The following is a 25602-nucleotide window of genomic DNA, read 5'->3' as shown; positions in this document are numbered from 1 at the left end:
AGAAATTTTAACACTATCATGAAGTACAATATGTCACGAGAAAACATTGTCAGAATCACTGGGATCCGTTGAAGCGTTCCAGAGTTCTAACCTCATAAAGGGACAGTGGTCAGAATTGTAAAAATTGGCCTGGTCATTAACGTGCAAACCACCCTTGGGGCTTAAGGGGTTAACACAGAACTGGATATAAAGATAAGAAACAGCCACAAGAAGGATTTCATCAACCAAGGTGTCATTTTAATCAGTATAAGGGTGCTGACCTGACACTGTCTGTAGGTTACTGAGCACAATCCTGCTGACAGGGTCCCTTTAAACGTGCTCAGTGAATACAGTTAACTCTATAATATAATAAAAATAATAAGAAAAAGGGAAGTGACAAACAATATAGTGAATGAGAGGGAGGGGAACAAACACATTATCACTGCTTCTGTTCTCTGACAACTTAATTGATGAGTATATAATAGTAGGATCGCTAGTTCTAAAGCATTTCTCTGTCTCTAAAATATATTATTGCAGTCCCTCTTTGGCTATGTGCACACGCTGCGGATTTGGCTGTGGATCCGCAGTGGTTTTGACGCTGCGGATTCGCAGCTGTTTTCCATGAGCTTACAGTACCATGTAAACCTATGGAAAACAAAATGCGCAGTGCACATGCTGTGGAAAAAACCGCTCAGAAACGCTGCGTTGTTTATTCCACAGCATGTCTATTCTTTGTGTAGATTCCGTAGCGGTTTACACCTGCTCCATAATAGGAATCCGCAGCTGTAAAACCGCAGGTGGAATCCGCACAAAAACTGCGGTAAATCCGTGATAATTCCGCAGTAAATCCTCAGGTAATCCGCAGTGCCTTTTACCAGCGGAATTACAAAAACAGGTGCGGAAAAATCTGCAGACATCCCACCTACGTGTGCACATACCCTTAGAGCAGTGTTCCCCAAGTTCGGTCCTCAAGAGCCACCAACAGGTCATGTTTTCAGGATTTCCTTAGTATTGCCCAGGTGAGAATTCCATCATCTAGACAGGCAACAATTCCATCACCTGGGCCATACTAAGGAAATCCTGAAAACATGACCTGTTGGTGGCTCTTGAGGACTGGAGTTGGGGAACACTGCCTTAGAGTATTCAATGTCCCTCATTTTTAACCGTTCTATTGGGCTTCATCCATATAGTGAGTGTACACCATGTTCCAAATTATTATGCAAATGACATTGTTCTCTGATTTTCCTAAATGGTCGGTGCAAATGACAGTCTAATAAAAGTCATCACCCGTTAGATTATACACCGAATTTTATTGTAGAAACCTCCCAATGATAACAGTATAATCTCCAAAATGAATAAAAACTCAAAATGCACTGTTCCAAATTATTAGGCACCATAGAATTTCTAAGCATTTGATATGTTTTAAAGAACTGAAAATGCTCATTTGTGGAATTTGTGGCATTAGGAGGTCACATTCACTGAACAAAACAGCTATTTAACTCCAAACCCTCCTAACAGCCAAGTTACATGTTAAAGGGACTCTGTCACCTGAATTTGGCGGGACTGGTTTTGGGTCATATGGGCGGAGTTTTCGGGTGTTTGATTCACCCTTTCCTTACCCGCTGGCTGCATGCTGGCTGCAATATTGGATTGAAGTTCATTCTCTGTCCTCCATAGTAAACGCCTGCGCAAAGCAATCTTGCCTTGCACAGGCGTGTACTATGGAGGACAGAGTATGAACTTCAATCCAATATTGCAGCCAGCATGCAGCCAGCGGGTAAGGAAAGGGTGAATCAAACACCCGAAAACTCCGCCCATATGACCCAAAACCAGTCCCGCCAAATTCAGGTGACAGGTTCCCTTTAACATAGGACCCCTTCTTTGATATTACCTTCACAATTCTTGCATCCATTGGCCTTGTGAGTTTTTGGAGAGTTTCTACTTGTATTTTTTTGCATGAAGTCAGAATAGCCTCCCAGAGCTGCTGTTTTGATGTGAACTGCCTCCCACCCTCATAGATCTTTTGCTTGATGATACTCCAATGGTTGAGGTCAGGGGAAGATAGTGGCCGCACCATGAGTTTATCTCCTTTTATCCCCATAGCAGCCAATGACTCGGAGGTATTCTTTGCAGCATGAGATGGTGCATAGTCATGCATGAAGATGATTTTGCTCCTGAAGGCACGTTTCTGCTTTTTATACCATGGAAGAAAGTTGTCAGTCAGAAACTTTATATACTTTGCAGAGGTCATTTTCACACCTTCAGGAACCTTACTGGCTGTTTCCCCATGATTCCGGCCCAAAACATGACTCCTCCACATCCTTGCTGACGTTGCAGCCTTGTTGGGACATGGTGGCCATCCATCAACCATCCACTACTCCAGGGGTCAGGAACCTTTTTGGCTAAGAGAGCCGTAAACGCCACATATTTTGAAATATAATTCCGCGAGAGCCGTACAATATGTTTAAAGGGCCATTGACAGATCAATCGCTCTAATGTTCACTTAGTACAGCAAGGAATGCTCCTCCCTGCTGTATAAAGCCACAACTGGACTGAAACAATGGTAATTAGCAGTAAAAAATTAAATAAATAACTTACATTGTGAGCTTGCGATGCATGACATCAGTCCAGCAGTCTGGCTTCTTCTTTTTCCTGCGCATGACTGGAAGCTGGCATTCTTCCCACCTGATGTTGAGAGAATGCCAGCTTTGAGGCATTCGCAGAAGAAAGAAGCTGGAATGTTGGACATGTCACACAACGCATTGTCAGTTATGTCAATTGTCTATTTTATTATTTTACAGCGAATTATTGTTTAGGTCCAGCGGTGGCTTAGTGCAGCAGTGAGGAACACTCCTTTGTGTACTAAGTGACCGCTGGAGCAATTGTATCTGTCAGTGGCCCTTTTAAAAGTGTTGGTCTTACAGAAAATGAACAAAAAAGAGAGGCTCAGACCCATAGGGAACTAAAGCATTTACTACTTAAAGTGGTACATACAAGCAGGCACACCCAGCGTAATAAATAATTGAACTTTATTAAATATATGTATTTAATTTTAAAGAACAACAAATCTCCGAACTCTTTTTTTTATAACATAATAACGTTTTAATGCTGTTGCTAACCAACGATGAATAGAATACTTCCTACCATTAATGTGACTTCTGGTGCTGCATGGATTTGCTGATGGCTTTGTAATCTGGTTCATACGTGGTGAGGTTTAGCTTCATGCAGGCGTTGAGACTTCCATCCGTTAAACGTGAACGTATGTTAGTCTTGATGTGCTTTAGATGTGAGAAAGACTGCTCGCATGCATAGGTAGAGCCAAACATTGTCAGTACAGCAATACCCACACGCTGCAGTGTTTGGTATGTGACAGGAAGTGCATTCCAAGTTTTGACAATCAGCTGGTCTGCATGTTGGAGTTGTTTCATTTCTCTCCACTTGTGTTTGCTTGCCAACTCTGCTTGCTGTCGTGCAAGTTTTTCCAAATCTTCATTAAGTGATTTAAACTTATTCACCCACATGTCTGAAGCCTTCAGGTCAGCAGCTTGTAGCTCAAAATCTCTGATGGAGACACCAGGGATATAACTCAGGTCAGTGCTGTCCAGTGCACACTCATGTGGATGAGTGATGAACTTAAAAAGACGAGTGTGCTCACGAAATTCTCCAAAGCGCGCTTTGAATGATTGCAGGAGATTGGATGTAAAGCCTGCTAGCTGCTGAATATCAAGATGTTGTGCAGGGTCATTTGCTGTGCATGCATCTTTAAACTCTCCCAGTTTTTCAAAGTGTATTAAACGACCTGTTTCAATGTCTGCGATAAACAGTTCCAGCTTATTTTCAAATGCAAACACAGCTTGTTGAAGCGATAAAACTGTATTACCAACGCCTTGCATTTTCACATTGAGCTGGTTCAGATGTTCAGTCATATCTACAAGATAGAAGAACTTCAGGAGCCACTCAGTGTTGGACAACTCAGGATGGTCAACGTTTTTCATTTCAAGAAAAGTTCGTATTTCACTCAGACAAGCTGCGAAACGGCTGAGCACCTTCCCTCTTGACAGCCAGCGCACGTTGCTGTGCAGAAGCAGACCAGGATAATTATTCCCAACTTCATCCAGGAGTGTTTTAAACTGGCGATCATTTAAAGCACGGGCAACAATAAAGTTGACCACCTGAATGACAAGTGACATCACCTCACCAAGCTGCTCACCAAACATCTGAGCACAAAGTGCCTCCTGATGTAGGATGCAGTGAAAACTAAGGATAGGTCTTTTTTCATGTTCACGAAGAAGCGCTACAAATCCTTTGTTTTTTCCTACCATGCTTGGAGCACCATCAGTACACACTGAAATAAGTTTATGCATTGGTAGATTTTTTTCTTTAGTGAACTCAGTGAATGACTTGAACAAATCATCCCCTCTTGTTGTCCCTTTCAGAGGCAAAACAGCAAGACTTTCCTCATGTAACGTGTCACCGACAGCATACCTTGCAATGATGCTGAACTGAGATATATGGCTTACGTCAGTTGATTCATCCAAAGCAAGAGAAAAGAACAGAGCTGTATTTATGTCCTTCACTTGGGATGCCTCAATCTGATTTGCCATCATGATGGCACGGTCATGAACTGTTCTTGCTGACAGAGGCATGTCTTTTATCCGTTTGATAATCTTGGCTTTATCCGGAAAATCATCAAAAAGTTCATTGGCAACATCAAGCATAAATGTTTTGGCATACTCCCCATCTGTGAATGGTTTTCCGTTTCTGACAATTGCCAAAGCACCAACAAAGCTAGCCGAATTTAAGTCACCTTGTTGGGTCCAAACTCGAAGTTGCTGCTGACTAGCTTGCACTTTGCACAGCAGCTCTTGACAGGCTTTCTTCCTGCTGTCCCCTTCAGGATATTTCGATGCAAATGAAGCATGGCGTGTGTCAAAGTGGCGCTTTATATTTGACCGCTTCATGGATGCAATTTTATCATTGCATATAAGACAAACTGGTGAACCTGCTCTCTCCACAAAGGCAAATTCGTCTGTCCACTCCTGCTGAAAAGTACGATACTCCTCATCCTTCTTTCTTTTAGCCATCTTCTTCAATAAAGGGCAGTACTGTGGGGTGAAAAGAAGGCTCTGAGTCATTATTTCTTTAATTTGTGGATTTGTCTGCAAGCAGGGCCAACTCCAGGTTTCTTTTGGTCCTTGTGCTATAGAACTTTAGTAGACCTCTAGAAGAGCTGTCTTCTTTTCGTCACGGGTTAGTCGGGTGCACAGTGGTCTATACAGCACAGCCCGCACAGTGGTCTATACAGCACAGGCCGCACAGCGGTCTATACAGCACAGCCCGCACAGTGGTCTATCCAGCACAGCCCGCACAGTGGTCTATCCAGCACAGCCCGCACAGTGGTCTATACAGCACAGGCCGCACAGCGGTATATCCAGCACAGCCCGCACAGTGGTCTATACAGCACAGCCCGCACAGTGGTCTATCCAGCACAGCCCGCACAGTGGTCTATACAGCACAGGCCGCACAGCGGTATATCCAGCACAGCCCGCACAGTGGTCTATACAGCACAGCCCGCACAGTGGTCCATCCAGCACAGCCCGCACAGTGGTCTATCCAGCACAGCCCGCACAGTGGTCTATCCAGCACAGCCCGCACAGTGGTCTATACAGCACAGGCCGCACAGCGGTATATCCAGCACAGCCCGCACAGTGGTCTATCCAGCACAGCCCGCACAGTGGTCTATCCAGCACAGCCCGCACAGTGGTCTATACAGCACAGGCCGCACAGCGGTCTATACAGCACAGCCCGCACAGTGGTCTATCCAGCACAGTGGTCTATCCAGCACAGCCCGCACAGTGGTCTATACAGCACAGGCCGCACAGCGGTATATCCAGCACAGCCCGCACAGTGGTCTATACAGCACAGCCCGCACAGTGGTCCATCCAGCACAGCCCGCACAGTGGTCTATACAGCACAGCCGGATGGATAGACCACTGTGCGGGCTGTGCGGTATATACATACCACTGTGCGGGCTGTAAAATAAAGAGGAGAAATCACGCTGCAGCTGATCACAGCTATGGGCCCCAGGGGCCCGAGCTCCTGCTGCACTGTGCCCCCGTACCTGTCCCTGGTGGTCGATGTAGTAGAAGTACTCCTTGGTTTAGGGGTCGGGGTTCTGGCCCTGGACATAATGAAGGCTCCTGCGGGGGCCCCTGAGGGCCGGGGACAGGCGGCAGAGTCGGAGCCGCAGTGCGTGACAGGACATGGCTAGGACGTCCGCGGGTCACTATGGAAACAGGTGCTGCCGCTTCCGGGCACCGCCGGAAACATGGGAACTGAAGAAAGCATCCGCACGCAATGCTTGTGTAGTGGGCATGTCAGGGACGTGGCGGCGGATACAGAGAGCCACCCCCTGCTATGGATGGGAGGAGCCGCTCTGCAGCGTCACTGAGCCTGCGCACTGCTGCTTATCTATAGATAGAAGTAACGGAAGTGTGCGGGAGTGTAGTGACGGAAGCAGGAGGCGGACATAGTGCGGTGACCAGGGGCGTCTGACTTGCCGCCCCCGGGCCCCCTGTCTGCGAGCCAGATACGGCCATCAAAAGAGCCATATCTGGCTCGCGAGCCATAGGTTCCCGACCCCTGCACTACTCCATCCATCTGGACCATCCAGGGTTGCTTGACACTCATCAGTAAACAAGTCTGTTTTAAAATTAGTCTTCATGTATGACTGGGCCCACTGCAACCGTTTCTGCTTGTGAACACTGTTTAGGGGTGGCCGAATAGTAGGTTTATGCACCACAGCAAGCCTTTGAAGGATCCTACACCTTGAAGTTTGAGGGACTCCAGAGGCACCGGCAGCTTCAAATATCTGTTTGCTGGTTTGTAATGGTATTTTGGCAGCTGCTCTCTAAAGGTACCGTCACATTTAGCGACTCTGCAGCGATATAGACAACGATGCCGATCGCTGCAGCGTCGCTGTTTAGTCGTTGTGTGGTCGCTGGAGAGCTGTCACACAGACAGCTCTCCAGCGACCAACGATGCCGAAGTCCCCAGGTAACCAGGGTAAACATCGGGTTACTAAGCGCAGGGCCGCGCTTAGTAACCCGATGTTTACCCTGGTTACCATTGTAAAAGTAAAAAAAAAAAAAACAGTACATACTTACATTCCGGTGTCTGTCACGTTCCCCGGCGTCAGCTTCCCTGCACTGTGTCAGCGCCGGCCGTAAAGCAGAGCACAGCGGTGACGTCACCACTGTGCTCTGCTTTACGGCCGGCCGGCACTGACACAGTCAGTGCGGGAAGCTGACGCCGGGGGACGTTTTCGGGAAATATCTAATGTTTTCATCCCTTGACCAAGGCATTGCACTATTTGATGTTTTTCAGCAACAGAAAGATCATTTTTATTTCCCATATTGCTTGAGACCTGTGGCCTGCTTAATAATGTGGAACATCATTTTTAAGTAGTTTTCCTTTAATTAGAATCACCTGGAAAACTAATTATCACATGTGTTTAAGATTGATTTCAGTGAACCATTGAGCCCTGAGACACAATACCATCCACGAGAATATTTGAAAACAAAACAATTAAATCTTTACGACACTTAAATCAAATTTGCATAATAATTTGGAACACAGTGTAGTGTGGGGTAGAGCTTTCCCACCTTCAGTCTCTGCGGCAAGAAGAAGCTGTATCTACACTAAATGCCTCCTAACTATTTCCCACCACATAGGCTGAGTACACTAAACGGGTGATGTGCATGTTCTGTGTACGCTGTTGTATGTCTGATTTAATCAGTGTACGCTGTTGTATGTCTGATTTAATTTTTCCTTTTAAAACAAGCAGAATAATGAGTGCAGCTGTGGGGTATAATACAGGATGTAACTCAGGATCAGTACAGGATCAGTAATGTAATGTATGTACACAGTGACTGCACCATCAGAATAGTGAGTGCAGCTCTGGAGTATAATACAGGATGTAACTCAGGATCAGTACAGGATCAGTAATGTAATGTATGTACACAGTGACTGCACCAGCAGAATAGTGAGTGCAGTTCTGGAGTATAATACAGGAGGTAACTCAGGATCAGTACAGGGATAAGTAATGTAATATATGTACACCGTGACTGCACCAGCAGAATAGTGAGTGCAGCTCTGGAGTATAATACAGGATGTAACTCAGGATCAGTACAGGATCAGTAATGTAATGTATGTACACAGTGACTGCACCTTCAGAGTAGTGAGTGCAGCTCAGCTGCTGCTCATTGTGTTGATTGTGGGTGCGGTCGCTGCTGAACCTGCAGTGTGCTCCTGAGCTCCAGAGAACCACCATCTCTCCACCCGGGGACCTGCTCTCTCTCTTACCCAGGGAGGGAGTGGGTTTCCTGGGATGAGTGAAGGAGCCAAGTCCCAGGCTTCTGCTTCCCGGACCAGGCTGGCGGGGGGCAGAAGGAACCAGCAACCAGCCTGCACATCAGAGGATTCGGGGGTGAGACGCTCCACCAGGAGTCGCAGCAATGTGGCTCCTACACCCCCCAGGTCTGCAGAGACCCAGAGAAGCCGCAAGGCTTCCATGGAGGAGAAGCCTGCTAGCGTGCAAGATGGCAGCCCTTCCGGAGGAAAGCTGAGTGCTCACGGAGGTGAGGCTGACCTCACTGAGGAGGGTTGGGCGCTGCAGAGACCCCGGGAGTCTGTGTCCACCTATGCCTCCCGGGTCATGAGCCACCTTCGTGAGTATGAAGATGCTAGCAAGACCTTGAGAAGGCTCCGGGAGGAGCTGCGCTGCACAAGCGCTAAAGCTGCAGGCGCCTCCAGACCCAGGAAGACCCAATTCCAGGCGGAGGTAAAGATTCTGAAGCTTGAAATTAATGACCTGGAGGTAAGAAAAGCATTTATTCGAGAAAAAAGTGGACCATTTAAAGAAAAGCTTATAAATGAAGACAGATTCAGAGAAATGGCTGATAACAGAGAGCAAAGGCAGATGGGGCTGCAGCCTGAGTGCCAGGTGGATGATGATGATGATGATGAGGAGGAGGATGACCAGCAGAAAGCTCCACCTGGCAGCCCTCTTAGCCACTCAGAGGCCACGTGCAGCGAGCTCCCTGCTGGACAGGCGACAATGACATCTCGTCGCAGTTCTGCTGGCTCTGGGGAGGACAGTGACATCGGCCAGGGAGGGGCGCTAATGGCAGAGATCAAGCTGCTGGAGTCCCCAGTGTGCCTTCAGAACTTCCATCTTGGTGATGATTTACCAGAGGAGGCACCTGGGGGCCAGAAGAAAAAGGCAAAGAAAACCACCAAGCCAAAGCTGCAGGAAGCGGTAAGCTATGTATATGCCCCCCTCCCTGTACCCCCTGAGTCGGCTGCAGGGTCAGCTCGCTGTATAAGCCCCGTTGCCCAGCCCAGCCCGGGTTCTGCTGTGGATCCGGTGCAAAGGCGCGGGGAGATTACAGAGCACGGTAATGAGGCGCAGAGCTCCGTCTCTGCTTGTAGTAGCGGGGACGTAGCAGCAGGTGCATCAGCCGAAAGGCTGGACAGTGAGGGCGGCCCGGCGGCGGGCATACGATCAGGCCACGATACTGTGGTCCGCTCCTCAGTGGGAGGGGGGAGCGGCCCGGTGTCGGGGGCAGCTCCGGTAGCCTCGGTGCCCCTGAATACTGTTGCCGCTGATCACTTAGTTGAGGGGCGGCGGCAGTGTGAGGGGGTTACCGGGGCTGGGAGTTCCGGTCTTCCCAAAGTCCTATTTTGTGTTGGTGCCGCTGGTCAACAAGATCCTGATGCTAAGGATCAGCGGTGCCCCACAGCAGCTAAAGATCAACGACGCCTGGTAGCAACCATGAAGCAGCGGAAAATATTAACTAATGATGCGGAGGGCACACAAAAAACCAGGGGTGAGGTCACCTCCAGTTCTGTGGAGGAGACTCAGCCCCTTGTGCCTGATGATGCGGAGGCCAAAGTGTCACCCCCTGTTGTCACTGGTCCAGCAGGAGTGAATGTGGTGGTGGGTATGGATGCAGAAAACTCTTTGTCTAGTGGTGTGGTTGCTGGTTTGGTAGAGGGTGAGGGGGTTATGGAGGTGGGTAATGGTGATGCTGATGGTGTGGATGTGGTCACTGGTCCGGTTGCCCCCCCGGTGGTGGCAGCGCCTGTCAGGAGTTATGCCGATGTCACCTCCGGGGGAAATAGGGCATCCTCCTCGTCTCCGGGCTCTGGGGACGGCATGTTGCAACGGCGTCTCCTGGAGGCTCTAAAGAGGGGGGAGAGATCACTAATAGTAGAGGGTCGAGAGGTTGATCTATCCTTCTGGATAGAGAGGCATGGCCTCGGGGCCTTCCGAGAGCAAAGAGGGGGGGATACAGTGTGGTCCCTCCCAACAGCCGGGCCGGGTAGTGTGCGTAGGAATGTGGTCCGTCTTCAGTGGAGGGGCAATGATGCGTGTCCTCAAAGGTCTAAAGTTGTGGAGCTCCTGCTGAGGATGGGCTTTAGTGCGATTGACATCTACGCCTTGATACATCCCTATTCCACACCTAATTTTGATGTCAGCTTTGTTCGGCCGGAGGGGCTTGAGCTCTTCTGGTCGAACTATGAGTTGACAAAAAATGAGCCCGGCTGGCGAGACTTTGCCGTTCAGGTGGTGTCTCGCCAAAACCAAGTCAAGAAAGTGACCGTGATGACTTGTAACGAGTCACTTTCTTGTTATGACATCATGACGTGGCTTGGCCGTTATGGAGAGGTGGTAGAAATGCCAAAGAAAAACCGTGACGAGTTTGGTATCTGGTCAGGGGCCTGGACGTTTGTGGTAAAACTTAAGCGTTCAGGTGGTACGGTTGCCCACATACCATCATCTGCCTTCCTGGGTAGGGATCGTATCCTGGTCTTCTACCAGGGGCAACCGAAGCTCTGTCACAAGTGCGGCGACCCCACACACTTCAGCGCAAACTGCACTGTGCAGAAGTGTGCATTGTGTGGGGATATCGGCCATCTTGCTGCATCTTGTGTGGAGATTAGGTGTCACCTGTGTGGTGAGTTAGGTCACCCATTCAGCCGTTGTCCTCGCTCCTTCGCTAATGCAGTCGTGACCCCGGTGGGAGAAAGCCGTGAGGCTGATTCTGCTGGGGAAGGGACTAGCAGGGGTGAGGGAGCTGAGGGGCCAAGGAAGAAAAGCAATAAAAAGACGCCTGCACAGCTAAGGCGTCTAGACAAGCGCAGACAGGATAGGGAGCTGGGCGAGCCTCGTACTACTGGGGCGGCCCCTGTCCTGGATGCCAGTCTTGCTGCTGAGGCCCCGAGGGATGATGAGTTGGATGAGGAGGTCAGGAGGATCCACAGGGAGGAAAGTGCCACTGCCTCAGAGTCCTCCCATTATGAAAGTATGGATGAGGATAATAGGCAGTGGCTAGAGGACAAGCGTAAGCTCGGCACCAAAAAGAAGAGAAAGAAGGGAGATAAAACATCTTCTCCCGCTCTGACCAAGGTACCTAAGGAAGGAAAAACCGACTCCCCTCTGGTTGGTCTTTCTAACCGGTTCCAAGCCCTTGAAAACATCTCTTCCTCTGAGGAGGAAGCTGAGGGTGAGGTTCTGGCTTCGACGGGGCTCACAGGGGACGCCGAGTCTCCTCCTCCTGGGAATGTAAGATCCTTGGAAGGAGGGACTGGCCCAGAGTCCGGAGACGAGGACCAAAAAAATAAAAAACACGTGGGAATGGATACTTCATTGTCATTAAAGAGGGGGAAGGATTCCTCCTCTGAGGCAGAGGATAAGGGGAGTGGGAAAAAGAAAGCCATCTAACTCAATCACCAGTGATGGCGGTACCCACTCCGTTGACGCTGGCGTCCATTAATGTTGCCAGCATAAAGTCAAATACAGCTAGATTTGCGGCCTTTGATTTTCTCAGCCGGGTTGAAGCTGACATTTTCTTTTTGCAAGAGACCAGGCTGCCAAACATGGCAGATGTGTTTAAAGCTAAGAGGGAGTGGAGACTCGGGCCCTCCTATTGGTCTCTTGCGGCCGAGCCGTATAGCGGAGTGGCGGTCCTTTTTACCGCACCGGTGGAATGCCGACGGGTTATTGAGTTAGAAATGGGGAGGTGCCTGATCTTAGATGTCCTCATGAAGGGACAAGAGCTCCGGCTCATCAACATTTATGGTCCCCAATCTAAGTGGGACCGGAAGTGTCTCTTTATGAGGATCAAGCCCTACCTTTTTACAAGTCGGCAGGTTGTCTTTGGAGGGGACTTCAATGCTGTCACGAGGCCCCGAGATAGAGGAGGTTCCAGAGACAAGCTGACTTATGATAGCGTCGCCCTTAATAGTATAGCTAGTGAGGCTCGCCTGGTGGATGTCCACATTCGGCACACCCCAGGCCACGAGGGGTTCACCTATCATAGAGGTAACTGTAGGTCCAGAATAGATAGGTTTTATTTAAAGGAGGAAGCTGTCTCTTCAGCAGTGTCTGTTGTTGAGGTGGAGTTCTCCGACCACTGTTTAATTTTGTTTTCTCTGAATGTTACAGAGACCCTCCGGATGGGAAGAGGCTTTTGGAGGCTCAATTCGTCTCTCTTGGAAGAAGCGAGATAAGACAGTCCTTTGAGGAATTTCTTCAGGGCCAGGTACCATTACTGGATCTTTGTAGTAGTAAGTCAGAGTGGTGGGAGATGTTTAAGGAAAGGGTGGCGAGATTCTTCCGCCAGCTCTCGAGCCTCAGGAGTCTGAACAGGTGCCGTCTGTATCAGGGTCTGAGGAGGAAACTCGAGCATCTTGTCTCAACTGGAGGTAGCCGCGAGGAGATCTCCAGAGTGAAATCTTTGCTTATGAGGTGTCAGTACGATAGACACGCATCTTTGGTTTTTGAGAGGGATTACGGGAAGTACCGCTCGCCCGACCCTTACAGAAACTGCAGGATGTCAGTGAATAGTAAAGTGGTTACAGGACTGGTCGACACTGCGGGGTCCCTGAGACGATCCAGATCAGGGATCCTGGAGGTTGTCAGATCCTTCTACTCGCACCTCTTGGGGAAGAGGGATCTTGATTGGGATGAGATGTCGGCTTTCCTGGCTGAAGCTGTCCCCGAACCAGGGGTAGACCCCTCTCTTGACGTTTTGACAGAAATGATCAGGGAAGAGGAAGTTCAGTTGGCGATTGAAGGGCTTGCCCCAAAAAAATCGCCTGGTCCAGATGGCTTAACATCTGAATTCTATAAGACCTTTAAGGACGTTTTGGTTCCCCTCTTGACTGAGGTATTCAATGAGTGTCTTTCCTCGGGCATTCTGCCGAAGTCAATGAGGAGGTCTGCTCTGATCATCTTGTCAAAGGGTAAGGACCCGTCTTGCATTGGGAACTGGCGTCCCATAGCGCTTCTCAATGCAGACAGGAAGGTTCTGGCAAAGGTGCTGTTTAATCGGCTGGTGAAATTTGCACCCCGACTCCTTTCGGGGGCCCAGCATTGCTCTGTTCCAGGCCGCAGCACATTTAGTGCTGTGCTCAGTGTCCGAGAGGCAGTGGAGCAGGGTAGGGCTGGTCACTGGAAGGGGTACATGCTGTCACTGGACCAGGCAAAAGCGTTTGATCGGGTTAATCATGAGTACCTCTGGTCCGTCCTTCTGAGATATGGCCTGCCCGGGGGGTTTGTTGATTGGCTTAAGACCTTGTACAGTGGGGCAGAGAGTTTCCCGCTTGTGAATGGTTGGATTGGCAGCTCTTTTGAGGTTGGGTCCGGTGTTCGCCAGGGTTGTCCCTTGAGCCCGCTGCTGTACGTGTTTGCGATTGACCCTCTTCTTAGGAGGGTGGAGCGTGGACCGTTGGCCGGGATCGGGATGGACTGGGCAGCACCGGAAGCCACTCTGAGGGTGGTGGCGTATGCCGATGATGTCACTGTGTTTGTTTCCTCTCATGAGGAGGCAGGGTGGCTGATGTCAGAGGTAGATCGCTACTCGGAGGCATCCGGGTCCAAGATCAACCGGGATAAGTGTGAGAGTCTCTGGCTGGGAGGAGGAGATCCTGGTTTTGATCTCCCGGACACTCTTCCAGGACCCAAAGTCTCTGCAAAAGTCCTTGGCATCGAATTTGGCCAGGGGGATTACCCCAAACAAAATTGGGACAGCAGGCTAGAGATCGCCACTCAGAAGGTGAACCAATGGAAGGGTTGGTCTTTGACCCTAAGGGAAAGGGTAAACCTGATCAAAACTTACCTGCTCCCTTTACTGATTTATCTGGGTAGTGTATGCATCTTGCCGGAATCTCTCTGGACTCGGGTCTACAGTTTGTTCTTCCAACTGTTATGGGGGAATAGACTGAACCTGGTCAAGAGGGAGGTTACTTACCGTACGAGGAGACTAGGAGGGTTGGGTATGGTCAACCCTGTGGTATTCCTTGTGGATACCTTCATTAAGATCAATATCGCAAACCTCTGGAAAGAGAGGGCTCCTCCGTGGGTATTCTCCTATAGGGGATGGTTTCAGCCTTTCTTCCAGGAATGGGAGACAGGAGGGCAAGTGAAGGATCTTCGCACACCGCATGGACATCTTCCGGCTTACGCTACCTTGGTTCTGAAGGTAATTCGTCGGTGGGGTCTGGGAATGTGGGAGATCAGGACTCTGCCAAGGAAACTCCTTGACAATAGGGTTCTGTTGACCCATTTCCAGAGGCCTCTGGCGCTCAGGGACTGCCCAAGTCGGGATCTTGGGGTGGGTTTGCATCTTTTGAATTCTATCAGGATCCCCTCGAAGTTTTGGGACTTAGCTTGGCGCTGCTTCCATGGGAAACTGTGTGTGAGGGACAATCTGAAGTGTAGGAGCTCTGAGGACAGGAATTGTCCTCGGGAGCATTGTGGTACCTTGCTGGAAAGCATGGACCACTTCCTGCTTCATTGTCCCTTCAACACAGAGGTGTACAACAGGGTGGGCGCCTTCATTGGCTGGTCTCGGCTGGCCGGTCTCTCCTATGCGGAATGGGCCTATGGAGCATTCGGAGACCTTGGTGGTCGGGACCGCTGCACCTTATTTCTAGTTAGCGCAGTGGTTAGGTATCACACGTGGAACGCACGGTGCTTAGTATCGACGCAACGAAAAATCCTCCCAGTGGAAGATGTGTTTAGGACCATACTCTGTGACCTGGTGAAGGTGCGCTCTCTGGAGTATGGGAGACTTGGCGCACGGAGGGCCGCTCTCCTCTGGAGGGGCTTTTCTTTTAGTGTACCCTAGTCTGGTCATCTCCTTTCCTGGTGGTGGGCTGCTGCTGACACTGTAGATTTTTGTATTGTTTGATCATTATACAGTGATGTAGGGCTGCAGGCGCCGAACTTGGGCTTCGTGATTTGTAATTATTGTGGTGTGTGCTGCTGTATATAATGTATATATTGTATATAGGGATATAGATTTGGGTGTAGGTGTTAGGTTGGGTGGTGGGAAAAGGGGGGAGGTGGGATTATCTTGTGGGACTATGGGACACTGGGTTGTTTGGGGGAAAACTGGCACTGCCTGATATGGACGTTGGACATGGACTGAGGCATGAGACGCAGGACCAGCTCTCAGGTCAGTGCGGGGGGTTGGGAATGAAGGATAGCTTAGTATTGTATATATTTGTAGTTATTTTATTTAAAAAAAAAAGTTCATGTATATAGTTTTTGTTTGCCATTGTTTATTTTATTTGTTATTATTGTTTTTGTTTGGTGACCGGACCAGAAGGTCAAAGTAGTTATTCTGTATATACTGTATAATATGTGTGAGAGGAGAGAATGAGCGGCTGGACCAGTGTTCAGTATACTGATTATTTTCTGGCTAATATTTTTGTTATGTTTTCTGCTATTATTATTGTTATGTTTTTCATTTTTATAATAAAAGATCTACAGGATGTAACTCAGGATCAGTACAGGATCAGTAATGTAATGTATGTACACAGTGACTGCACCAGCAGAATAGTGAGTGCAGTTCTGGAGTATAATACAGGAGGTAACTCAGGATCAGTACAGGGATAAGTAATGTAATATATGTACACCGTGACTGCACCAGCAGAATAGTGAGTGCAGCTCTGGAGTATAATACAGGATGTAACTCAGGATCAGTACAGGATCAGTAATGTAATGTATGTACAGAGTGACTCCACCAGCAGAATAGTGAGTGCAGCTCTGGAGTATAATACAGGATGTAACTCAGGATCAGTACAGGATCAGTAATGTAATGTATGTACACAGTGACTGCACCATCAGAATAGTGAGTGCAGCTCTGGAGTATAATACAGGATGTAACTCAGGATCAGTACAGGGATAAGTAATGTAATATATGTACACAGTGACTGCACCAGCAGAATAGTGAGTGCAGCTCTGGAGTATAATACAGGATGTAACTCAGGATCAGTACAGGATAAGTAATGTAATGTATGTACACAGTGACTGCACCAGCAGAATAATGAGCACAGCTCTGGGGTATAATACAGGATGTAACTCAGGATTATGATTGTAATGAAGATTTACTTTATCTAAGCTGTATAGTGGGCATTTATCTATTCAGCAAAATACTGTAAATATAATCATTTTCCTATATTTCGTTCTCCAATGTGACATGTGGCTTTTTATGTTCCAGGTTCTGTTTGTGGATGGGAACGGAATCCTGCACCATAGGGGTAATTAGTATTTTGCTTACCTTTCAAGATTGTGACCTTTCCCTAGTAATGTGCATTAAAGGGGCTTTTTGACCAGTTTGAAATCGCCCCTGGCAGACTCCAAAGCTCTTTAGCAGTAACCTAGAGCAGTAGACTCACCCTAAGGCCGGGATCACACATGCGAGAAACACGTCCGTGTCTCGCATGTGAAATCCAAGCTCTGGCGCCGGCACTGTGGAGCGGAGCGTGCGGCTCCATGTGTTCCTATGCGGCCGCACGCTCCGCTCCGAAGTGCCTGCGCCAGAGCTTGGATTTCACATGCGAGACACGGACGTGTTTCTCGCATGTGTGATCCCGACCTTAAAATTGTCCTACACAGACGCAATGCTTATTTTCACCCTTTATTTTTACTTCTATAGCCAGTCATTCAGGCAGTTTATTAAAGAAAAAGGAGGCAAGCCAGTTGGTAATAGATGCTGGGAAGTGAGGGACACAAAGCTCTAGCACTTATAGTGCTGGTTGAATGCTGATAAGAACATCATCCCTTTTCTCAGGCCATGCCACTACACAGTTTTTGGGAGTGCTCTGAGGACATTTGCAAACTGTTCCGATAATCCTGAAGGTCTGCCCCTCTTTCTAGTAGCCTTTTGGATGTTTTTTCAGGGTTGGCAACTATGGTTAAAGGGAACCTGTCAGCAGGATTGTGCACAGTAACCTACAGACAGTGTCAGGTCGGCGCTGTTATACTGATTAAGATTATATCTTGGTGATGAAATCCGTCTTGTGTTTTTTGTTTAATCTTTATTTTCAGTTTGTAGTTAATGATATTATGCTCGTGCTTTGGGACGGCCTGTGTGGGGTCTTCATGTGGTGCTATGCTTACATATTCATAATGTAGACTGCTGACTGGTCACTGACCCTCTTTGGCCTGCCCGCTAGTTTGCATAGTGAATATCTGTACATACCTAAATAAATAAATAACCTTCTGCAGGCTGGTGCCGGCCGTGGCACCTGCGCTGCAGCGTAATCACATGTTTCATGCGCCAAAACTAACTGTTCCTCATGTTGTTCAGCAAGAAAAAAAAATCGATTTGAAAATGGCGCATGCGCAGTAGCAGCTATTGGTGTATATAGCTGTGATCTTATAGCTGCTACTGCAGAAGCGCCGTCGGCCCCACCTTACTGGAGAAAAAAAATCCTCCTCCAAGATGGCGCCGCCGGCGCATGCGCAGTAGCAGCTATCGGATCACAGCTATGTACACCAATAGCGGTTACTGCGCAGGTGCTGCGGGTGCCATTTTCAAATTATTTTTTTTTAGACACATATTCATTATGCAAACTAGGGGGCAGGTCTCTAAGGATCAGTGACCTGTCAGCAGTCTGCATTATGAATATCTAACCAGAGCACTACATGAAGGCCCCCCCTCACAGCCCGCCCCGGAGCACGGGCACATCATTAACTAAAAACTGAAAATAAAGATTAAAGAACAACCACAAGATGGATTTCATCAACCAAGGTATTTTAATGAGAATAACGGCGCCAGTCTGACACTGTGTGTAGGTTATCGTGCACAATCCTGCTGACAGGTTCCCTTTAAGAGAAGCTCCTGCTCTTCACTACTGGGAGAGAGGGCTTGTTGGGAGTCATGTTTTAATACCCTACTGAGGAATAGCACTGACCTCGACCTTCGAATATTGGGCGTCATTTTCTTTATTCCTCCTTTACCCCCACTCCAGGTTTCGGAGTGGCTTGTCACCTTGGGACCCTCACCGGTTTACCCACCATTGGCGTTGCCAAGAACTTGCTTCAAGTGGATGGTCTGGAAAATAATGAGTCACATAAAGAGCAGGTGACCGAGGACACCCAGAAATTTAGTCCATCTTATACATAGTACAATACAGCACGTGTCTCCATATTACAGTATGTTGTAATGTTTATTGAGTTGTATTATCCCGGAGAGCTGGCAGATCCTGAGACCTCCTACAAACCCTAAGAAATTTCTCTGCAGTATCCCTACAACGCAGACGTTGTATTACACACAACCATGTCAATGATAACGCACAAATGTCTAGTTAGCATCTGATGGCCAGCTGGGTTCTAATAATAAAGAATAGCAATTACCATGCAGGGGTCCTTTATGGGTGCAAAAATCCCACCACCAATTGGGTAGTAGTAAATAACTGCTAATAATTCAAATGTTATCAATTGGGTAAGTATCAATAGCATAAATCATACAATTCCCCATAAAACTCAATTTTATTATATAACTCTTAAAATGCCACCAACCTGTGGCGCCTGACACTTCAAATCACCGTGAGTGATGCCTCACTCTATATCGAGACACATGATTGAGGATCGGGCCTCCTGATGAGCCAGAGGGGCGAAACGCGTTGAGGCGAGAGAAGGCAGGCGGCATGGCATACAGTGCTTTGATAAGTATCACTGATAAATGCACAATGTGATATGACAATCTGCATACCCTGCACCATAAACAAGTAATATGGGTAAATCCCTGTAAATCAACAAAGGGATTTTAGGTGCTGGGGTGCATTAAGGTGATCAGACCAATCAGTGATAGCTTGTATTAAAGAAGCCATAATAATAAAAGAGTATGCATAATCTATATGTAATGCCGACCAGAGCCAAAATACATGTTCTCTGATGTTTTTAAATAGGTCTGGGGGACAAGGTTTTCCCTAGCTATAGGATCGATCTCTGTATAGACGTGAGGGGACCCTTTAGAACCGCATCTTGGGTAGAAGGGTACGATCCACTGCCGGGTGTATCTAGGGATCCTAGGGCAAGCCATCGTTGAGCGGGGGCGCCACAACGCTCCCCCTAGGGTGCCAACCCCCGCAGATAGGCAGGCACGAGTATAGAAATGTGAATAGGATCTAGAAAACCTCCCCCTTACCTAGGGATTTTTTTCACCGGATATATTTTTTAGATATTTTTTCACCTTTTGGGTTGCACGTTTTTGTTGTGTTTACGGTGATTTGAAGTTTCAGGCGCCACAGGTTGGTGGCATTTTAAGAGTTATATAATACAATTGAATTTTATGGGGAATTGTATGATTTATGCTATGATAGTAGTAAATAACTGCTCATGCTTGGGCGGCTGCTTAATCCAGAACTCATATTCTGTATTATTAGCACTCGCCCACTGAAATGGACAAATCACCCTTATCATGAAGGCAGGTTGGCTTTGTGATACTCTCAAGAAGGGACCATTTTATTTTAAACACCATGACATACAGTTGTAATAAAAACTGTTCACCACTTTTGTAAACTCGGCTTATTAGCAAAATGTACAATTTTTCTGCTGTTAGCAATAAACTGATCAAACAAGAACAATGTAAATATCTGAAAACAGCTAATATAACAAGTGATTTCTTGACATTCAGCACAAAATGTCACTTTTAATGACTACCGCAGTCTCCAAAGTATTCCCCCCCTTCATGCCAATTGTGTTTAGCACTCAGTAAAGCCCTCCCTGGTTGTTATGATCCGCTTCAGATGAGATACGTAGCAAGACTGGCAGCATTCTTGAGAAATCTTAGCCCATTCCTCATGGCAATGGCCTCATAGTCACTAATATTCTTGAGTTCACAAGAAAGTCCCAACAGTTAAGAGAAGAGGTGACTACTTACACAAACAAGGAAAAGGATACAACAATATATATAAGCAGGAAATGTTCATAGAGGTACAGGTGATAGCAGTGCTTACTTAGGAACGGTCACCAGATTGCTGAGAAAATCGGTGGCCAAAGACAAAAAAAAGTTTTATGATTTTTTTATGGTTTTGTTCTGTGCAGTCATTTAATAAAACTGAACCTTTTCAGGTTTATGGATCAGTAGTATGTCTGGAGGAGGAGGCATGAAGCAAATGCTGAAAAGAACACCCTGCTTACAGTAAAGCATGGCGGTGGCTCAATGATTTCTAAAGTAAATGGTGGCTGTTGCTTGGTGATGCCAACAATAAAGCATGGTGGTGGCTTGGTGATGCCTGTAATGAAATATGTCAGTTGCTTTGTGATGCCTACAGTGAAGCATGGCGATGGCTCAGTGATGCCTACAGTGAAGTATGGTGGTGGCTTAGTGATGCCTACAGTGAATCATGTTGGTGGCTCAATGATGCCTACAGTGAATCAAGTCAGTGACTCAGTGATGGCTAAAGTGAAGCATAGCAGTGGCTCTGTAATGGTTTGGAGCTGCTTGCTTCCTTTAGCACTGGAAACTTGTGGATGGCATTATGGATCTGATCAAGTATCAGGTAATCCTAGGAAAAAATATCATGCCTTGAGGAGGTGAAGCTTTGGCATCATTGGACCTTCCAACAATACAATGATCCCAAGCCTACCTCAGAGTTCACCAGGGCTTAGATTCAGAAGAGTTCCTGGAAGATTTTGGAGTGTCCTTCAAAAAGGGGCTCTACTGAGTGCTAATGACCCTTATCATAGAGGGATGAATATTTCTGAGGCTTCATCAGTAGTCAATAAAAGTGTAATTTTGTCGTGAATTTGGAGAAACCTTTTCTTCTATCTGTTGTTGACTTTTATAAATTCTTATTTGTTTTATTGCAAACAGCAGAAAGTTTGTAAATTTTACTAATAAACCGAATTTTCATTGCTTAGTAAATAATTTTGTTGCCTCTCTGTTAATGCACAGCTCAAATTCATATTTCACAACTCGTCACTGATTATTGATACGTAACCCTTTAATATCCAGAGGTTACTGCAGAAGCATCGCGTTTTGTTGACGGATTTATTTTCCCATTTGCCGCAAATCTCTCTGCAGCCTGCAGATGATAAATAATGTAACGCTGCGGTCACTTTTTCCTGGTATCAGAGATGGGATTTTTTCCTGGTATCAGAGATGGGATTTCACTGAAACATCATTTATCAGTTTTGGAGATTTGTTATGTTTATGAAGTTCTGGATTCTAGTAACTGGTCGGTTTCATTTCCCTGAACAGTTTATAGGTGATCTGTCATCTCCCCCTGACATGTCTGTTTTATTAAATAATTGTATTCTTCATGAAATACAAATCCTTGAACATATTTTCCTAGTATTTTACACTATACTGTTCCTCTATAATTACTTTTGGAAAGATATAAGTTGACAACTGTGGGTGGTCTTTCCAGTCTGGAGTGTGTCAGCATTGATTAGGCATTGCAAGAGTGTCAGAAGAACTAACACTAACCGACTGTGTAGGGAAACACACCCCTTTGACAAGGAAAACGGTAGCACCAAGTTGCATATTAATTCATCAATTTCCAGGAAGAATTTCAGGAGGACAACACAATGCAGAGTTTTAAGGAATATTTTTACTAAAAATAGATAGTCATGGCCAAAAGTTTTGGCACCCTTGAAATTGTTCCAGAAAATGAAGTATTTCTAGCGGAAAATTATTGCAGTGTTTTGTTATGTACATGTTTATTTCATTTGAAAAAAGGCAGTTTCAACGTTATTTTACACAACATCCCAAAAATGGGCCTGACAAAATTGTTGGCACCTTTTTCAAAATTGTGGGTAAACAACTTAGTTTCAAGCATGTGATGCTCGTCCAAGCTCACCTGTGGCAAGAAATAGGTGTGCGCAATATGAAAATCACACTTGAAAATAGTTAAAAGGAAGTAGCTGTCTCAGTCTTTTCATTGTGTATCTGTGTGTGCAATACTAAGCATGGAGAACAGAAAGAGGAAAAGAGAACTGTCTGAGGACATGAGAACCAAAATTGTTGAAAAATATAAAAAATCTCAAGCTTATAAATCCATGTCCAGAGATCTTGATGTTCCGTTTTCACAGTGCACAACATGATCAAGAAGTTTACAACCCATGGTAGGTAATCTCCATGCACGTGGACTGCGGAGAAAAATTAATGAACGGTTGCAACGCAGGATAGTCAGGAGGGTGGATAAGCAGCCCCAATCAACTTCAAGAGAAATTCAAGCTGCCATGCAGGTTCAGGGTGCATCAGTGTCAGCGCAAATGATCTGTTGACATTTGAATGAAATGAAAAGCTGTGGCAGGAGACCCAGGAAGACCCCACTGCTGACACAGAGACATAAAAAAGCTAGACTGCAGTTTTCAGAAATATACGTGAGTAAGCCAAAATCCATCTCGGAAAGCATCTTGTGGACAGTTGAGACCAAAAAAGAACTTTCTGGTAAATCACATGATTCTACCGTTTACTGAAAACAATGAGACTTATAGAGAAAAGAACACAGTACCTACAGTCAAATATGGTGGAGGTTGGAAGATGTTTTGGGGTTGTTTTGCTTCCTCTGGCACTGGGTGCCTTGAATGTGTGCCAGGCATCATGAAATCTGGAGATAACCAAAGTATTTTGGGTTTCAATGTAGTGTCCAGTGTCAAATATCTGGGTTTGCATCGTGAGTCCTGGGCCTTCCAGCAGGACAATGAGCCCCAACATACTTCAAGAAGCACCCAGAAATGGATGGAAACAAAGTGCTGGACAGTTGTGAAGTGGCCAGCAATGAGTCTGGAACTAAATCCCATTGAACACCTGTGGAGAGATTGCAAAATTGCTGTTGGGAGAAGGTACTAGTGATGAGCAAACGTGCTCGGATGACCTCTTATCTGAGCACGATCAGGTGTTACCCGAGCATCTGGGAATGCTAGTATATTACGTTCGAGTGCTTGAAGCTGCATGACAGCCTCTACAGATGTGAGGATTGCCTAAAAAACAGGTAACCCCACATGTGTTGAAACTGGCTAACAGCTGCAAATCATGCAGCTTCAGGGACTCAAACATAGTATACGAGCACTCCCAGATGCTCCGATAACACTTGAGCGTGCTCAGGTAAGATGTTATCCAAGCGCGTTTGCTAATCACTAGATGGCACCCTTTAAATATGAGATAGATAATACCAAGCCCGATGTTTAGTAATAAACATAATAAAATGTTAATAAAGAGTTAGGCCGGGATCACACATGCGAGAAACTCGCACGAGTCTCGCACCTCAATACCTGGCACTGCCGCCGGCACGTGGAACCGGAGTGTGCGGTTGCATGTATTTCTATGTAGCTGAATGCTCCGGTCTGAGTGTCGATGGCAGTGTCGGGTACTGAGGCGAGAGACTCGTGTGAGTTTCTTGCAAGTGTGACCCCGGCCTTAAAAGCAATATCTGTTTAATTTAAAAAAAAAATGTGAAAAAAAAAATGGAGTGGGCTCCCATGCAAATTTTTGCGCCAGAGAGGGAAAGCCAACGGCTGGGGGACTGATGTTTGTAGCTTGGGAAGTGGTTAATACCCATGGATCTTCCCAGGCTATGAATATCAGCCCGCAGCTGTATATTTAGCCTTTACTGGCTATAATAATAGAGGGACCCCCAAAAAAAATGACGTGGTGTCCCCCTATAATTTATAGCCAGAAAGGCTACGCAGACAGCTGTGGGCTGATATTCATAGCCTAGAGAGGGGCCATGGATATTGGCCCCCCTGGCTACAAATACCAGCCCCCAGCCGCCCCAGAAATGGCGCATCTGTAAGGTGCACCAATTCCGGCACTTAGCCCCTCTCTTCCCAATCCCGAGTAGTGGTGGGATATGGGATAATGAGGGGTTAATGTCACCTTTGTAAGGTGACATTAAGCCGGCTTAGTAACGGAGAGGCGTCAATAAGATACCTACCATTACTAAACCTATACTTGTGAAAGGGTTAATAAAACACACACACATGCAGAATAAAGAATGTTAATGAAATAAAACACCACACAGTTTTGACCATATTTTTATTGTACACTCAACTCATGTGATTTCCTCGTCTCCTGGAAAAAAAGAAAAATAATAAACTAACAGTATACTCCCTGAGTCCGACGTAGTCCTCAATAACGAGTGTCACACGACGAGTCCAGCTCTGCTACATCTGGATGTCTGACATCCAAACATAGCAGGGCTTGTAGATAACGCTCCAGCGATCACCTACACTGCAGCGTTCTCACAATCAGCTGATCAGCTGACCGTGAGAACCAGACTAGTGACCGGAGATAACCCCCGGTCACGTGCATGGCAGTTCTCGCAGTAAGATAAGATATCGCGAGAACTGCAGTGGACGCTGGACTTCCGGCGGCGGGACAGGTAAGAGCTTTTTTTTTTTTTTTTATCAGATAGATTTTTATTATCCGCAAAGAATAAACAATCAGAATATTTCTCATGGCAATGTTTCATTAAACATTTACAGATAACTTTTTCCCCCCGACCCAGAGGCCCCCCACCCCGCCCAACCCCAGAGACCTCAGCCAGAGCCCCCCCACCCCGCCCAACCCCAGAGACCTCAGCCAGAGCCCCCCCACCCCGCCCAACCCCAGAGACCTCAGCCAGAGCCACCCCACTTCCCATCATCATACAAACATTTGAATAAACATCCGTTATATTTCCATTGAATACTAGGTTCCCTATATTCTCATTTATCATCCTAATTCAAGTCCATCCACGGTTGCCACAGCTTGTGGAAGATGTCCAGCTTATTCCTTTTGGTGTAGATACTTTTCTCCAAAGTAAGTATATGCTCCGCTTGCTTAAGAAAGTCTCTTCTTGTTGGAGGTTCCTCTCTAATCCAAAATTTGGCGATCAATTTCCTAGCAATGAATAACAATCGTGCAATAGCTATTTTAAACATGTTGTCCGTAACAATTTCCTCCACATATCCCAATATGCAAGTCAGTGGAACCCTAGGGACAGAACGTCCATACACCAGTTCAATACGATTTAAAACAACTATCCAGAAGGAGGACAGTCTAGGCCACTGCCACATCATATGCAATATCCCCGCCTGGGATTGTGAGCACCGAGGGCATTCCGAGTTCTGCCTAAGCCCAGCCTTGAACAACCTGTCAGGGGTTCTATAGGCCCTATGGATTACGAATAACTGTGATAGCCTGCCAGGTTCACTCATTGATATCTTGGGCACATATTCTAGGACCGACTCCCATCTATCATTGTCAATTATTCCCAATTCAGCTTCCCATTTCCCTTTGGCTCGGATGGGATATTTTTCCAGGAAAGAAA

At 46.8% G+C, this 25602-nt stretch overlaps 1 protein-coding gene across 1 annotated transcript in view; it reads left to right on the top strand.

Annotated features, from left to right (window-relative positions):
- The window catches only part of ENDOV (endonuclease V), a 90760-nt gene that overhangs the window by 6329 nt on the left and 58829 nt on the right, over positions 1–25602 (top strand). Inside the window, exons 4-5 of the mRNA XM_069750799.1 lie at positions 16554–16593; positions 18310–18422. Coding sequence (XP_069606900.1) covers positions 16554–16593; positions 18310–18422 — 153 coding nt within the window. The remainder of the gene's footprint in view (positions 1–16553; positions 16594–18309; positions 18423–25602) is intronic.

Source organism: Ranitomeya imitator, chromosome 2 (genome assembly GCF_032444005.1).
Source record: "Ranitomeya imitator isolate aRanImi1 chromosome 2, aRanImi1.pri, whole genome shotgun sequence".
In the NCBI taxonomy this organism is placed as follows: Eukaryota; Metazoa; Chordata; class Amphibia; order Anura; family Dendrobatidae; genus Ranitomeya; species Ranitomeya imitator.
Note: the sequence above shows the minus strand (reverse complement) of the source record. Positions and strands in the feature narration are given on the sequence as shown.